The sequence below is a fragment of the Canis lupus genome, chromosome 22 (assembly GCF_003254725.2).
Source record: "Canis lupus dingo isolate Sandy chromosome 22, ASM325472v2, whole genome shotgun sequence".
Taxonomy (NCBI): domain Eukaryota; kingdom Metazoa; phylum Chordata; class Mammalia; order Carnivora; family Canidae; genus Canis; species Canis lupus.
The window spans coordinates 51,380,829-51,397,384 of record NC_064264.1 but is presented as its reverse complement, the minus strand read 5'-3'; the positions used below and the strand labels follow the sequence as shown (position 1 = coordinate 51,397,384).

Genomic DNA, 16,556 nt, shown 5'->3' with positions numbered 1-16,556 from the left:
TTTACTAAAAAATCATTGAGATACAGGCAAATAAGGAAAGAAGAATCAGGGCAACCCTGGTGGCTCAGTGGTTTAGCACTGCCTCCAGCCCAGGGCATGATCCTGGGGACCCGGGATCAAGTCCTGTGTTGGGCTCCCTGCATGGAGCCTGCTTCTCCCTCTGCCTGTGTTTCTCTCTCTCTCTCTCTCTCTGATGAATAAATAAATAAAATCTTTTTTTAAAAAAAAAAAGGAAAGAAAAATCACGTAAAAATACATTTGTTTGTAGGTATGAAAAATTAAGCAGATATCCTCACAACCCAAATGAAAATAATGTTAATAAGCCACATCTGGATAATTGAGATAAAATATACATTCCAGACAATAAATATAATTCTTTGCTTTGTGTAAACTGATGGAGAAAGAAAATCTCCTTTTAGTTGAGGGTCTGCCTTCAGCTCAAGGCGTGATCCCGGAGACCCAGGATCGAGTCCCACATCGGGCACCCTGCATAAGCCTGCTTCTCTCTTTGCCTATGTCTCTGCCTCTCTCTCTCTTTCTCTCTCTGTGTGTGTGTGTGTGTCATGAATAAATAATAAAATATTTAAAAATAAATAAATAAATAGTTTCACTGATGGGCTGCAGAATCACCTCTCAACAGACTGGTTTCACACAAATGACATGTAGAAAGAGTGACAATCCCAGTCAAAGTCACCCCCAGAGGATATTTACTGGACTGCTGGTGTCTGTGGTTCAGAGACTTTGCACCATGAAATTGCTTAAGCCTCAAACAAATGGAAATGGTACTAGTGACAAGGTTGGGAGTCAAACATTTCCTGTTGTATTGCTTTGAGTTAAATGGTTATATTTACACACGCAAATAGACTTTGCATTGGTGGTATGCATCGGAACACACTAGCCCCAAGCATGTTCCTGATTCTTTTTTGATCCATAATTACTGGAAATGAAATATCAGGAGGATAAATATCAGGAGGAAACATAGTATTTGTGGGTGGATTTATCTAATTGTTCTGATTATTCTGTATTAAGCCCATTAACAGAATTGTCTGAGAAGCCTCTAGCTTAGGTCATTGCTTTGAAAAACGTAAATGTTTGTGTTTGTCTGTTTTATCTTGGTGGATTGCACAAGGAAACCAGAGGTAACGAAGCAGACCTAAAATACAAGGGTCTGGATGACCACAAGAATTGAAGCTGCAATTTGTTTTTGTAGACAGAGGGACAGCTTGTCCTAAGTTAGTGACACTTTATGGCTCTCTGGTTTCTCCTGTCCCATTTGCCCCTTATCCTGCCAGGGAAAAATACTCTTCTGAAATCACCCACCCTGCATGCAGAATAGGAGTCCATGCATTGGAGTCCTGTCAAAGATAAATGAAATAAACAATTATTTATTAATGGAGAGATGAAGCCAGAGGTAACCAGGCTGAAACGTTTACATTTATTTAAACTGGAGGGGTTCTCACTGCTGTCTACTTTCCTACTAACCCGTGCTAGCCACGGTTGCAAATATAAACTCTGGGAACAGGCCTCCAGATAGGTAAGCCGAAGAAAAGGACACTCTGGGTGATGAGGAGGGGTTCTTCTCATGAAGCTCCAAATTTCAGGCACTAATAACAATTCTCCAAGGGGTGGGGGCAGTAGCGGGTGTCAACAGCACAGTCTTTGGTTTCAGACAGACAAGAGTCTAAATTCCACAATTGCCAGAATGACCCTGGGTACATTACCCAATGTCTGTGAAGAACTTATTGCAATGCTTGGCACCAGAAAGTGTGGCACATGCAATAAATAGTTCAACAGAAAAATGGATTGAGCAATGGTGTTAGGAATACCCTAGAAATATAGAAAAGATCATGAAAAATGTTATCTAAGTATGTGAAGGGGAGGGATAGATTGTAGGCTAGTAACCTTTTTGGCCTCAAAGTCTCCAATAGGACATGAAACAATTTAAAGGCTTCTGATTTAGAAAGGGAAATAGAATGAAGTTAACACATGCAATTGAGAGATCAGGAGAAAAGTGACAAAATCAAAGTGGCCGTGGTAAGCAGGGAAGTTGAAGTACTGGTAGGATCACTGTGGAATCACACAGCTGGTCTGTTGCCATAATGACCTGGCTCCTCTCTGGGAAGAGTCCGATTTTGCATTTAAAAAGTACTAGTCTATCCTAAATGTCTTATATAAGGGGTTTTCTGAATAAGCATAAATTCAGATTAAATGAGTAAACTTAGTGTAGAAATGTATACAGAGACAAAAGTACAATAAAACAGATGAAAATCAAGTTATTTACTAATTTCTGTGCAGTTAGTGTACCTACCTCCACATATTTCTTCTGTTTCATCATCTATGCATTCTCTATCGTCACACTCACAAAATTTACCATAAACGAGGCCATTTCCATCTGGATTATCACACTTACACCTGCCACAGTGGCATGTACCTAAACCATGAAAACAAAGCAAAAAGGATTTGTTAAATGCATATAAATGATCACTGATAATTTTTAATCTATTTCTTTCAGAGCCAGAGACAATTCAAGTCAATTTATTATTCCAATTTTGTAATTCTGTGGGTAGGATGAGATAGATAACAACATTCTTTCTTGATGATTATAGTACAGCGATCATATTTTATGGCACAGAGCTATTATGATTGACTTCTAATAGTTTCATGAATGTAAATTTGACCTCCCTAAGTAAAGAGCTACTTTATACATGGCTATGTGATCAATGGATGAGTGACTATCTTGTGATTACACCTGGGTCTGAAGTGAACTAAAGCAGAAAATTCTAAGCTTTGTGAGGGAAGTAGCCTTACTTATCTTCCTCACCAGTATTTATTCAATGCTTTGCACAATATTTGAGCATACTATTCATATAATAAATATTTGTGGAATTCATCAAATGCATAAATGAAAAACCTAGAATCTCCTAATAATGTCACCTCCACGGTGTTAAACTAATCCACACATCCTTATGACAGTGGGACCAGAGCAAGTTTTCTTGGGTATAGAGCCTGGGGCCTCGCCCAAACCACAGGGTGGCTCAGAGTGACACAGAGGCACTGGAGTCACCTGGTCAACCACACACCATAGATTCTGCCAAGGTTGAGGATTTGACTGCAACTGCTGAGAGGGATTTCACTGAGAGGAAAACAGCATTCAAATGATCATGAGAGGCAGAACATCCATTTAAGGAACTTCCTTTTGAATACTCATTTTTCCATTTTTAATTGATCATCATAGAAGCCAGCAGATATAAACTGAAACTTACCACTCAGCAGATACCATCCTAGACTTTGGAAACACAGCGGGAGATCAAGTCAGCCATAATCTTCCTCTCAGAGTTTTATATGAGTAAACCAATGTGATAAAATAAATGGAGAAGTGCAAAGTGTTGCAGAAGAGCTTAGCAGGGGATTTAACTGAAACCTGATGGTCAGACACAGAGCTTCCCTGGGGAAGTAGCTCCAAAACGACATACTGAGAGCAAAGTAAAAATAATAGGCAAGAGAAGTGAGATGTTGGGGAGGCCCACTTCCTGCAAGAGACACCAGCAAAGGCTCTGTGGTAAAAAAAGGAAGTAAGAAGAAAAAGTCAAAGACAGCTGGAACATAGAAAATGATGTGGAAAGTGGCATGAAATTAATAAGGCACCTTGAGGTGCAGTTTCCAGAAGTCCTACAGGTCACGTTAAAGATTTCCAACTTTAATACAAGAATAACGAGAAGCCATAGAAATACTTTCAGCCAGTGAGTCAGGTGATCAGATATGCATTTTACCAGATTACACTAGTTGTCATATGCATAATGAAGTGAAATGAAGCGCAGTGGATATGAGGACAGGTTATTACATTTGTCTGCAGGAAAGAAGATAGAGGCTGACCAGGGTGATGGCAGTGGAATGGCTAGAAGGAAGCAGAGACTGTCAGGGGTATTTTCAGGAAAAAGAACAGATAACTCAGGGACTGCCTAAGTGTGGTGAAGGATTGGGAAGATCCAAAGATGATACTGATGTTTGAATTGAGCTCCTGGATACTGGCAGTTTTGTATGTGATGGCCCAGAAAGGGTGTGGATTTTAGACGAAGGTGGATTTGTAGCCAAATCCAGGTTTTAGTAGCTAGTATTATACATTGTATAGCCAGTAGCTATACATTTTTGAGGTCATTATGTCCATCTCTAACTCTCAAGTTGCTGCTCTGCAAATAATATCAACCTCACTGAGCTGCTACAAGAGCCCAATGGTAAACAGATCACCCAGCCATCTTTCTGAAAACAGTTTGTGCAGTTACATCATAGGCTTTCAGAAAACTTTGGGTTCTTCATCTCCTCCCATGAAGATACTAAGCATGTAGTCATGTTCCCAAACATTTCCTCCAGATTCTCTGTATATTGACCCCATAATGTCCTATCTTCATGCCCTCTGCATGATTCTATTAGCCAGGTCATTCACAATTAGCTATTATCTTCAAAGAGTTGTGTTTTTTTTTTTTTTTTTCTCACAGTCACATAGAAATGGTGATTCTGCAGAATTTGAGCTAATTCTTTTTCTTCCTTGAGAATACTCATATGAATTTTATGTTTATTAATTTTCCCTTTCTTGTGTGTGTGTGTTTTTTTCCCCAAAATATTTAATTTATAAAAGTTCATGTCAAATTGAAAACTACAATTCATGGTACTGCCTCATCTCATTTTTTTCTCTAATTATCACCCTTCTTTTTCATTTTCACGTTTATTCATGCTGTCTTACAACCATCCAAACATCTATTCATTAAATTTTCTTGCTGCCTATTATATTGTTGGCAAAGTACCAGGTGCTATAGGAGATAATAAAATGAATACAATTTAAAACTAAGTAAATCACAGACTAGGAATTAAAAGCTTAGATGATCAATAATTGTTACACATACATGAGACCAGATGATGTAAAGTCATTTGCAATAGATCTGTGACAAATACTGTATAGAAAGTATAAACCTCAGTCTGGCTCTGTGAAGGAGGAAAGGCACAATAAAGGAGCAAGTTCTTGAGTTGGCACTTGATATATGGAACGAATTTCAACAGGTGGAGATGGAGAAAAGGCTTTCAATGTTGAGAAAGAAGCCTCAGCTAAGGGATAAGGATGTGGAATTAAAGAACAGTGCAGAGTTTAGCTTGAGTTCGGAGAAAAGGATCAGTTGAAGGCAGAGAGTAGAGGATCAAGAATGTTGGCTAAAGACTCTAGAATTTATCTGTTAGAATACCAGGAGCCTGTCATGGTTTGGAAGCGAGGTGTAACATCGTCAGAGCAGAGTACGCAGGAGCTGTTTTCAGGAAAGATGGAAAGGAACAGACTCTACCTCTAAATTCTACAACTTCTCACTGACACTGTGACAGACAGGCTCACTCACTCCCAGCCACACATCTGAACCATATCTGGCTAATGTGGGACGTTTACAACAGCTTAGAGACTTCCTGTCTCATCCACCAAGTAGAATTCACAACTGAGGCTCCAAGATATGGCAGATGGAAGCCCAGGCAAAAGTGACAGACTCCTGTGCTCATGTTATATCATACTACTTCTCTTAGTTGCCAGTGAGCTCAGTCTTTAGAACTGGTCTTCTGCTTTATGCTAGATTATTTTTACTCTGACTTTTCATCCTGACTAATAAAGCTATCTCTCTCTAGGAAGTCTTCCTTGTCTTGAACACCACCCATACTCTTTTGCAATGGCAGTGGAGCCCCACGTTGCTCTGCAGGCTATGCCTTGCCTTCTGCACCCCTACAGAGTTAGCTTCTGGAACACCTTCAGTCCCCAGATCCATCTCATCCCACCCTGCAGTCTTAATGCCCCAGTCCAATTCCCTCCTCCTCTCCTTCTGCCCCAAGCTGCTTCCAGAAAACCACATCATGATAGAAAGGGGGAAGGATTAGTAGAGAGAACTCAGAGCCTAATGCAGTTTCAGGGGAATAGTCCAGATAGGCTAGTAAAAATAGACATTAAAAGAAGCCATGTGAGAATGAGATTGCTAAATTCAACTTGAAAGGCTTTCATACTGAGTAGAGAGTAAGAGTGAAAAGATTAAGTGTAACACTGAGTATGAATTTACCTTTTGGTGCACCAATCTCACATATAGTAATTTTTCCTGAAGATACACCTCCAAAAATATGAAAATACATATGCACCAGTTCACTTTCTGCATTAATATTTGTAATTTCAAAATATTAGAAAGTGCCTAAGTGCCCAATCATAGGAGACTGACTGAATAAATTATGTCACCTGTATAGAGCTGAGTCCTATGCATCTGAAAAAAGAATGAGCAATATTTCTATGTACTACTGATATGGAGTGAATTCCAAGGGATGCTAAGGTGGAGAAGGCAGAGTACAAAAGAGCATATACAGGACAGCCTGGGTGGCTCAGCGGTTTAGCACCGCCTTCAGCCCAGGGCCTGATCCTGAAGACCCGGGATGGGATGGAGTCCCATGTCAGGCTCCCTGCATGGAGCCTGCTTCTCCCTCTGCCTGTATCTCTGCCTCTCTCTGTGTGTCTCTCATAAATAAATAAAAATCTTTAAAAAAAAAAAGAGCATATATAGCATGTTACCTTTTGTGTAGGGAACAAATGAAAAAACAAAAACAAAAAAACAAAAAACACATACATCTATTTTTCTCTACAAAAAATTAACACACAGATAAAGCAGCCATGAAGTTGGTTACCCCTCAGGAGAGAAAATTTAGGAAGAGAATGATGATTCACTATGCTTTTTTATATAGTTTTGACTTTTGGTGGCATGTTCATGTTCTACATATTGCAAAGTAAAATAAAATCAATAAGGATGGAAAGGAAGGAAAAAATCCCTAAAACTGAAAACAACATGAAGTAAATAAGCTGAATTGTATTTCAAATGAGTACAATAACTGCACTAAAGGGAGACAAAAAGAAAGAAATCCAAAGAACTTACAAGCACAGCAATTAACTAAGTATCCCAATCTTGAGCATGGCTTGGGTGGGATGGAAGTAGGAGAGGGAGTCAATTGCAAACAAATCCCAACATGTTTTGTTAGACTTGTATGCATGAAGCAATTCTAAAATCGATTTTAGATGTAATATAGGATTGAGCAAATGAGTAAATACATCCATGACGTTGGGAGCCATATTTCTCACTGTGAAAAATAAGCAAATATGGAAGGGAAAAAGTAGGAGATAACCTTGTGGGGGTGGACTGGAGTTGGATGTACTGACATGAAATCCTGATTTCTAAAATATGTCTTTGTATCTATGTGCATGCACATGTATATATATGTTCATGCATGTTTACTAGCCTATTTATAGAAAGGGTCAAGAAACAAATTCATCCCAGTAGAAATAAACATCCCTAGTGCTCACTGTTGGGCCGGCGAGACTGGGAACCTCAAAGCGGCCCACCCCAGGCCAGCAACCTCCCAATAACGCTGCCTTGCCGCCCTACCCTAACTTAGCCTACAGTGACCTGTAACCCTTGCCCTAATGGAATGCCGCCCTGCCCCCATCTTCCCACCGAAAACTCTTTATAGACCCCCCTGCGGTTAGCCTGGGCGCGAACCTCCCCGCCCGCTACTTCCTCGCTCTCTCCCTCCCCTGCGGGCCCGGACCCCGCTGAGGGGCGCCCCATTAAAAGCCGGTTTCGTCCTCGGATTGACTCACTTCACTCAGCATAACACCCTCCAGTTCCGTCCACCTGGAAGCAAATGGGGGGTATTTGTCTCTTCTGATGGCTGAGTGATATTCCATTGTGTACAGAGACCACAGCTTTGGAGAAGGACACACATTATATGGTCTCATTCATTTGGGGAATATAAAAAATAGTGAAAGGGAATAGAGGGGAAAGGAGAAAAACTAAGTGGGAAATGTCAGAAAGGGAGACAGAACATGAAGACTCCTAACTCTGGGAAACAAACTAGGGGTGGTGGAAGGGGAGGTGGGCGGGGGGTGGGGGTGACTGGGTGATGGGCACTGAGGGGGCACTTGATGGGATGAGCACTGGGTGTTATTCTGTATGTTGGCAAATTGAACACCAATAAAAAATAAATTTAGTAAAAATAAAATAAACTAAAAAAATAAAAGCCGGTTTCGGGCAGCCTGGGTGGCTCAGCGGTTCAGCGCCGCCTTCAGCCCAGGGCCTGATCCTGGAGACCCAGGATCAAGTCCCATGTCCGGCTCCCTTCATGGAGCCTGCTTCTCCCTCTGCCTGTGTCTCTGCATCTCTCTCTCTGTGTGTGTGTCTCTAATAAATAAAATCTTAAAAAAAAAAAAAAGCTGTTTTCGACCAACTTTTGCCTGGCCTCTCTGTTCCACTTCACTACTGATGGGATCAAACCTGACACAATTTTTTTTCTAATACCATTCTTCACCTAAAGGAACCAAGGCTCTTTAGAGAAATAGTTGATTCCAAAGCTGTAGCAAATCAGGTACAACATGACCCTGGAATATTTTGTTATGCCAGAAAAGAAAGGATTGCTGAAATAAAACAAAACAAAACAATGGAGGCATGTCACAAGGACTGAAAAGCTAGCTTGAAGGGGCTCCAACAGCCTCATCTGGGACTATCTGAGCACCAGAATAAGTGTAGTAATGAATAATAATCCATTGAAATAATAGGAACTGTGATTCTGAATGGACAATAAATCACTAAGTAAATGAAATATCCAGTAATTGTTGTTGTAATAGAATGTTGAGTACCAACCAGTAAATATGGAGAGAATGTTGGAATTGAGAAATCATCATTTTTCCATCGCTAGTATAAATAATGGATCAGGTGTAAATCATCAATGGATGGTAAATCAGGGCTAATTTTTTTAAAGATTTTATTTATTTATTCATGAGAGACACAGAGAGAGAGAGAGAGAGAGAGGCAGAGACACAGGCAGGGGGAGAAGCAGGCTCCATGCAGGGAGTCCAATGTGGGACTCAATCCTGGGACTCCAGGATCGTACTCTGGGCTGAAGGCAGGCACTAAACCGCTGAGCCACTCAGGCATCCCTATCAGGAGTAATTCTGATGAGGATGTAATGTCTTATAATTTCTAAGAGTTTCCCAACAGACTGCTCATTTGTTACAAGGGCAAAATCAGTAATTACAGAGCTGAGCCAACAGACAACACCTTGACCATGTGATCAAAATTAACCTCACCAGTGAGAGCAGATGGATATCATGGACTTCCAGATGACACATCCTGAGTACACAAAATCATCTATTTGGCAATTCAACTAAGAATGTATGACATGAATCTAATCATGAGGACACATTGGACAAAGCCAAATGCGTAATATTCTATTAAAAAAAAAAAGAAAGGTTGGAGACAGTTTTCTTCAAAATTTGCTATGCTATAATACCATAGAGTGTGGAAATAGTCCAGATTAAAGGAGGTTAACCAGAGATAACAGCTAAATATAACTCTGCTCTAGACTGGATCCTACAGAGGTGGGGGAATGATGTAAAGGACATTGTTTGGTCAATAAATGAAACTGGAATATGGATGGTAGATTACATAAAAGTATTATACCAATCTTTAAAAGAAGGCAGAGGCTCAGATATCTTAAAATTGTGCTTTATTTTTATCAAATATGTTTCATCATCTCCTGAAATGATTCTGTAAATTTTTCCTTTAAGGTACATTACTACAGCAAATCCCATGTTCTTTTACTTAATGTTCAAACATTTGTGTTCCTAAATTAATCCTTATTGGTTATAATGTATTACTAAAAAGAAAAAAAAACACCTCTGGATTTGATTTGAAAAATAAACAATAAATAAAGCCAAAAATAAAGAACAACAACAAAAAAAACAGAATTCAAGCTTTATTACTTATAGAAATTTAGAAAACCTGACATTTTCAAAAGAATGAGGCTATATATGGTAAGCATGTGTGTGTGTGTGTGTGTGTGTGTGTATAAGTGTGCATGGAGAGGTGGGTGTTAAGAACCAAAGGCAGAAAAATCCTACAGACAGAAAAGACTAAGGTGCTGGAAAGAAGCAAGAAGAATATCAGTGAACACAGAAAGTAACCAACTATTAAGACCAATTTGTCATGCTTCCCAATCTATCCACTCATATCTTGCTTTGAGTATGACCTTGCTTCCCGCTAGCAAAACACTCTTACTACACTTAATCTTCACAGAGCAATTCACTGAGATCAAAGATTGTGGAAAGATCGTAGCTCTGAACAACAAAGGACTCTATCTACAATGGGAGCTCCCAGAGGAAAGATGCTCTTGTAGTCAAATACTTGCTTTTAGCATGCAAAACAATGGCTCCCACACAAGGCTCTCCAAAAGAATTTCTGGGAGAGCTTTAAAAACCCACTGCAGCCCAGACCACACTCACCTAAATAACTCCATCAGACCTTCTACCTTGGGACAGAGCATTCTTAAGTTCAACCAGCCTTAAGAAAAGTGGACTTTTGAGGCTCCATGTCCCCAAATATGAAAGGAGTATTTAAATATAGTAATGCCAACTAAGCATTATTGAAAACAAAGCTAGTTGCTTTGTTTTATATGGACTGGGTAGTTAATCTTAACAGTTTTACAATAAATTTCTAAAAAACACTTTTTAAAGGTATTTATTTATTCATGAGAGACACACACACACAGAGAGTCAGAGACACAGGCAGAGGGAGAAGCAGAGACCCCATGCAGGGAGCCTCACATGGGACTCGATTCCAGATCTCCAGGATCACGCCCCAGGCTGAAGGCAGCACTAAACCGCTGAGTCACCAGGGCTGCCCCCCAAAAAATATTTTTAAATAACTTCTATAAGATGTAAAAATATTTTGGCCAAACATAAAATCTTGATGTCACTATATTTTCCCATGAGTTTCATATCTAGTGCATCTAAAGCTTCTACCAAATTAAAAAGGTTTGGTTCTATTTGATGCTAAGGTATAAATTCCAAAGCACCCTTGATCTGTAATAGAAAATAATTAAGTCAGCTTATATAAATCCTGTTTAAAAGATTTAATCCAGCATTCAAAATCATGGCTCACAATTTACATAAAATGTTGTCGGGGTGTTGTTTCCCGTGAATATCCTGCTTGAAGAAGGCATTTGGAACAGCTGGAGAGCATCAAACTTGCCAGTCTCAGCAAGATGACATTTTCCCCTATTGATTTATCTGCATTTCATTTCAGAAAAATATACTCAAAAGCAGTCTCTCCCAGAGGTTCTGCATTTCTCAACGCCTACCTATTTCCATGAAAAACCAAAATGTGATTATTTAAGAATTTTCATAGAATAGAATCCTTACCTGCATTAGAGCAGATGACATCTTGAGAATTCTTGCACATCTGGTTACTCTTCTTCTTTGTCAGGTCACAGTGAATTGGGTACTGGCACGCATCCCCAAACCAACCTTCCTGACATTTGCACTTGCCACAGTCACACTTACCATGGCCTGAGGATTTAACAACATCCAGTTAGACTCGAATTATTTTCCAGAAAAATCCATTACTGTAACTGAAAGTCTTAAGAGTGACATTGGCTCAGGATTGAACTATAATAAATTCAAACACGGGGTTGAGGGTAATGCTACTGTAGACAGTATAATGAAGTATGTGGATTTTATTTTAATAATCAAAGTTGATAAATCATTCTAAACCCATTAATTTATAGAGACACAAAAATAAATAATAAACCAGAAGTTTAATTGTACACTTGGTCAGATAATTTAGACTAAAAAAAAATCTATTAAGCATCTCTACATTTAAGATACAAAAGCCCAATAACAATTATTTCCACTTAACTATATTTTATTTTATTTTATTTTTTAAGATTTTATTTATTTATTCATAGAGACACAGCTAGAGAGAGAGAGGCAGAGACACAGGCAGAGGGAGAAGCAGGCACCATGCAGGGAGCCTGATGTGGGACTCGATCCCGAGTCTCCAGGATCACACCTCGGGCGGCAGGCGGCACCAAACCGCTGCGCCACCGGGGCTGCCCTAACTATATTTTATAACACATAAAACCATCAACTCCGAATAACAATTTTACATGAAACTCCACTAAACCAAACATTAGCTTAGATTTATTGGAATTTAGAATGTAGTAAAGTTTAATGGATATATGAAATATCATCTTGGAATATGAATGACACAAAAAATAAATACATATTTTCTTTCTTAATGAGAAAAGTTGGTTCAAGAATCAAAACAATAAGAGCCATAGGCATCTACATCCACAGAACTTTCTCAATTTTTCATGTTCTCAAATCAACACTGTGCTATTTTTATTGTTGTGACAATTAACTTTATTAAGTTTTAGTTGATGAATCCTACTAATGTTCTTATTAACTACACACTAGTCCTAGCAAAGTGCAGTACATGTACAATACTTGACTGAAGTAACTTAAAAAGTTCAAAGTTGAGGTCAATATATAAACAAGATGGTGCTATCTTCAGCCAGAAATGTTTGTTATACCCTGTGTTGAGCAGTATGTCTCCTACAGAAATAAAAGGGGAGAGACCCTCTGAACTTCCTTAACCTTTAACTGCGCCTGGAAAGGTGAGCAGAGTTTGGGCTGCAAGGAGAGTATTCTTGTATTACTCAAAATAATAATGCTATGTCCCAATTCCTGAAGTTCACAGACCACAATGGAATGGAATCATTGATTTAGTGCCAATAGTCATTCAGTGTGGCAGCCAAAATCTACATGATGAGGTCCAGATGGTTGGTCAGAATGAATGGCTCAGAGGTGTCCCATTTGGGCATGTTCAGCAAAGCCTGACGCTATGATTGGTTGTGACTTTAAACTCCTCTGAATATTGCCCAGTCCATGAGAATATTTCTATTCCTGTTGCATTTTTCAAAGTAATTATTCTATTTTGCAAACAAAACCTTGCATGCACCCTAATTGTAATTCATTTTATCCAGTGCACATTACTGTCAAATCGATTGTATCATTTTGCATTCTTGTCTGGCCCTACCTGATACTGTCAATCTCGGCCAACTTGGTATCATTTACAAGCATAAGTGATCTCTCCTGCCAACCATCCAGTCTATTTATAAAAGTATTAAGCAAAAATTCTTGAAGTAGCTAAGTCTCTTTTTGTAAAGAAGTATCTTGGTAACTATAATTACACTTCAATAATATTAGTGTATTAGCTTGAACCACATGGATCACCACTGTTATTAGTTTAATATCAGCTATTTCTTATAGTCCATCCCAATAAAATGTGGCTTCATACCTATTGAAAAGAAAATAAAAGTAATTTAGAAGATAATGAAATGCAGTAGTAATTATTTGCTGAATCTAGAATAATAAAAGAATACTTGACACTTCTTTTATATTGGATGGGACATCTCAGACCCTGGCTGAAGGTATATATAACAGAAATAATGGGTAATGGTGGGTAGGCCAAAGGTTACATATTTTTTATGGGAGGGGGTAAATCTTATAAATAAGGGGGAAATAAAGAAATGTACAGATGAAAGGAAGAGACTCCTCTATCTCAGACTGACCCAATGAAGCATTAGTAGAAGTAATATTCTAAGGTGCTCATAACCCAAAGTTAGCTCATGGAGGCCCAGGTTCAAAAACTCCTTCCATAAAAGGTTCTGAGGTAAAATAAACATGGGGAAGAGAACCACTATATTCTTCTTTTAATCATAATATAAACTAGCACACTGAATTTTCTTCATATCCTGTTGTGAAAAAGCTATTTAAGTTTTACTCAGAATACACAGTATTTCTTACTAGGAAGACTCTTTTTCTTATAACCTATATGGATTTCCTACACCACACTTAGACAAACACTGTATTAGACAATGTGCTTTTAGCTTTTCATTTAGCATCTGGTTAGAGGTGAAGATGACAGCTAGTGTAGGACAGAGTCATCTGCCTTTATATTGTTGCTAAACTTTATACCCAATAAAGGCCTCCTTGATTCACTTTTGCCCATTTAGGAAAATTAATAGAAATCAATTTTTTTACTGTCAAGAATTATCAAGTAATACCCTAACCAACCTAGTTTGGAGGTAAATATATAACTATTTTTAAGATAGAAAATTTTCAGACTATTTTTACTCTTTCTCTACAGTTAGTAATTTCTTGAGTAGAGCTCATTTGCTACATTATTGTACTCGTATAGTTCATCTTCATGGTCACAAATATGGCTTCAAAAAACATTCCATTTGTCAAAATAATTTAGCTGTTGGGAATAGATGGCCCAAGAGAATGACAGCAAAACTCCCGAATCATGAGGCCCATAAGAGGCTCTGATTGCCCAAGGTCGAAGGATGGTCTTTGCTGCTACATGAAATCCTACCCAGCAAAGCATTTACCATTCCAAGCTGTCACCATTCAACTGTCCAGTTGTTTCTTCTCAAGATAACTCAATTTCCTCACTTACAAAATGTGGCCTTAAAATGAACAATCCAACATGCTGGCAATAAATCTATTGCCCTTCAAATAAGTTCCCAAGGAACCAGGAGAAAACACACACTTAAAACAAGTATGTCAAAGAAATGCCAAAACAATTCCTACCAAAGTAATAAGGAAAAAAAAGTAAATGGCTATTCTTGTTGCTTCCAGGATTGTCAGTGGTATAGCCAGTCACTAGAAAGGAAAGACGGGCTATAGAGGAAGGTAAAATCTAGTATTTAGTTGATCTCCAGTTCAGGGGAAGCATATGGATGCCTGGCGGCTTTCCACACTCCTTCCCAGAGGTGAGCAAAGCCTTGCCTTGATCTCCGCCAATAAAGGAGAGGTATCCCAGCAAAGACAGAACGAAACTGGGTTTTGTGATTTTTTAACCCCATCACCAGCTCCACCGTTACTTCCAGATCCCTTTTACCTTAGGAATGCAAGGAGGGCACTTGACGGGATGAGCACTGGGTGTTATTCTGTATGTTGGCAAATTGAACACCAATAAAAAATAAATTTATTATTAAAAAATAAAAATAAAGCAACCAGAAGAAAAAAAATGCAAAAGCTCTAACTTATCCACAGGCAGTGGTGATGAATTAATTAGTGCACGAAGGAGAAGTTGATGCTTTTATTTTTATTTTTTATTTTATTTATTTTTTAATTAAAACAAACTGTAGGGCAGCCAGGGTGGCTCAGCGGTTTAGCGCCGCCTTCAGCCCCGGGCGCGATCCTGGAGACCCGGGATCAAGTCCCACTTCGGGCTCCCTGCATGGAGCCTGCTTCTCCCTCTGCCTGTGTCTCTGCCTCTCTCTCTCTCTCTCTCTCTCTCTCTCTCTCTCTCTGTGTCTCATGAATGAATGAATGAATAAATAAATAAATCTGTAAACAAATGGAAATACTTGACCAATATTGAAGAACTTTTTAAAAAGTCAATTAACCATTTGTATATACTAATGAAAAATAATTGTACTTTTCTTTTCCAAATAAGAAAAATACTAATAAAAACAAAGTGGTCAGCACCAAACTCTCCTCCAAGTCTACAGATACTTTGGATACCTTGGATATCTTTGGATACTTTGGATAAAAACAAACTCCCAAAACGAATATGCCCATCAGATTAGCTATACATCTTTGGTTTCAAGTCTTAAAAGGTAAAAAATAGATAATAGATGTATAGGTAGGCAGGTAATAGGTATAAGATGAATGAATAAAGAAGATGTGGTATATGTATTCAACGAAATGTTAGTCACCAGAAAGAAGGAAACCCTGCTGTTTGGGACAACAAGGATGGCTCTTGAGGGCATTATGCTAAAGCAGAAAGAGAAAGACAAAAACTGTATGATCTCACTTCTATGTAGGAATCTTAAAAAAAAAAAAAAAAAAAAAAAAAAAGCCCAACTAAACAAACAAAACAAAAAAAACGCAAGCACACACAAAAAAAGAGATCTGGTTTGTGGTTTCCAGAGGCAGGGGCTCAGGGAGGGAGTCAGAGGAAGGTGACATCAATAGGTACAAAGTTCTAGTTAGAATAAGTACTTGGTGTATAACGTACAACACAAGGACTATAGTTGGCACTGCTGTATGGTATATGTGAAAATTGTTGAGAATGAATCCTAAGAGTTCTCATTACAAGAGGAAAAAAACCATTGTTTTTGTACCTATATAAGATGATGGATGGTCATCATTTCCCAATGGATGTAAGTCAAGACATCATGCACCAAACTTACACTGTACTGTGTGTCAATTATATCACAACAAAACAAAAAATCCTGATTATTAATTATTATTTCATGAATCTTATCATTTATTTGTAACATCTAGACGTTAAAAAATGATTTCTTCTGGGGGTCAAATAAGCTAGTGGCATTCTAGAGCCTCATGGTAACCTTGGTAACCTTGAAACAGATATTTTAATTTGAGCACTCAATTGGCCCTATGAATCTATTTGCTTCGGTCAAATATGTAAATTCCCATAATTTGCATTGTGTCCTATTTTCCAGCGCAAATGAGCTCACTTAATAAGAGACATACTCAAGTTTTCTCCTATTCTTTCTGAGCCACTATAAATTCCATCACCTTCTCATGTATAAGAAACAAAATAACTAACTATGCCACATCTAGAATTCTAAGAAAAGAGTGTGAAAGGATCCTATATCTACTATTACAGTTATGTCACAATTTGCAA

General features: G+C 38.4%; 1 protein-coding gene across 1 annotated transcript in view; it reads right to left on the bottom strand.

Moving 5' to 3' along the window:
* ITGBL1 (integrin subunit beta like 1) overlaps window positions 1-16,556 on the bottom strand; it is a 212,719-nt gene that overhangs the window by 115,722 nt on the left and 80,441 nt on the right. The window contains exons 3-4 of the mRNA XM_025441198.3: window positions 11,252-11,398; window positions 2,309-2,431 (exon numbers count right to left, since the gene is read on the bottom strand). Of these exons, the coding sequence (XP_025296983.1) occupies window positions 2,309-2,431; window positions 11,252-11,398 (270 nt within the window). The remainder of the gene's footprint in view (window positions 1-2,308; window positions 2,432-11,251; window positions 11,399-16,556) is intronic.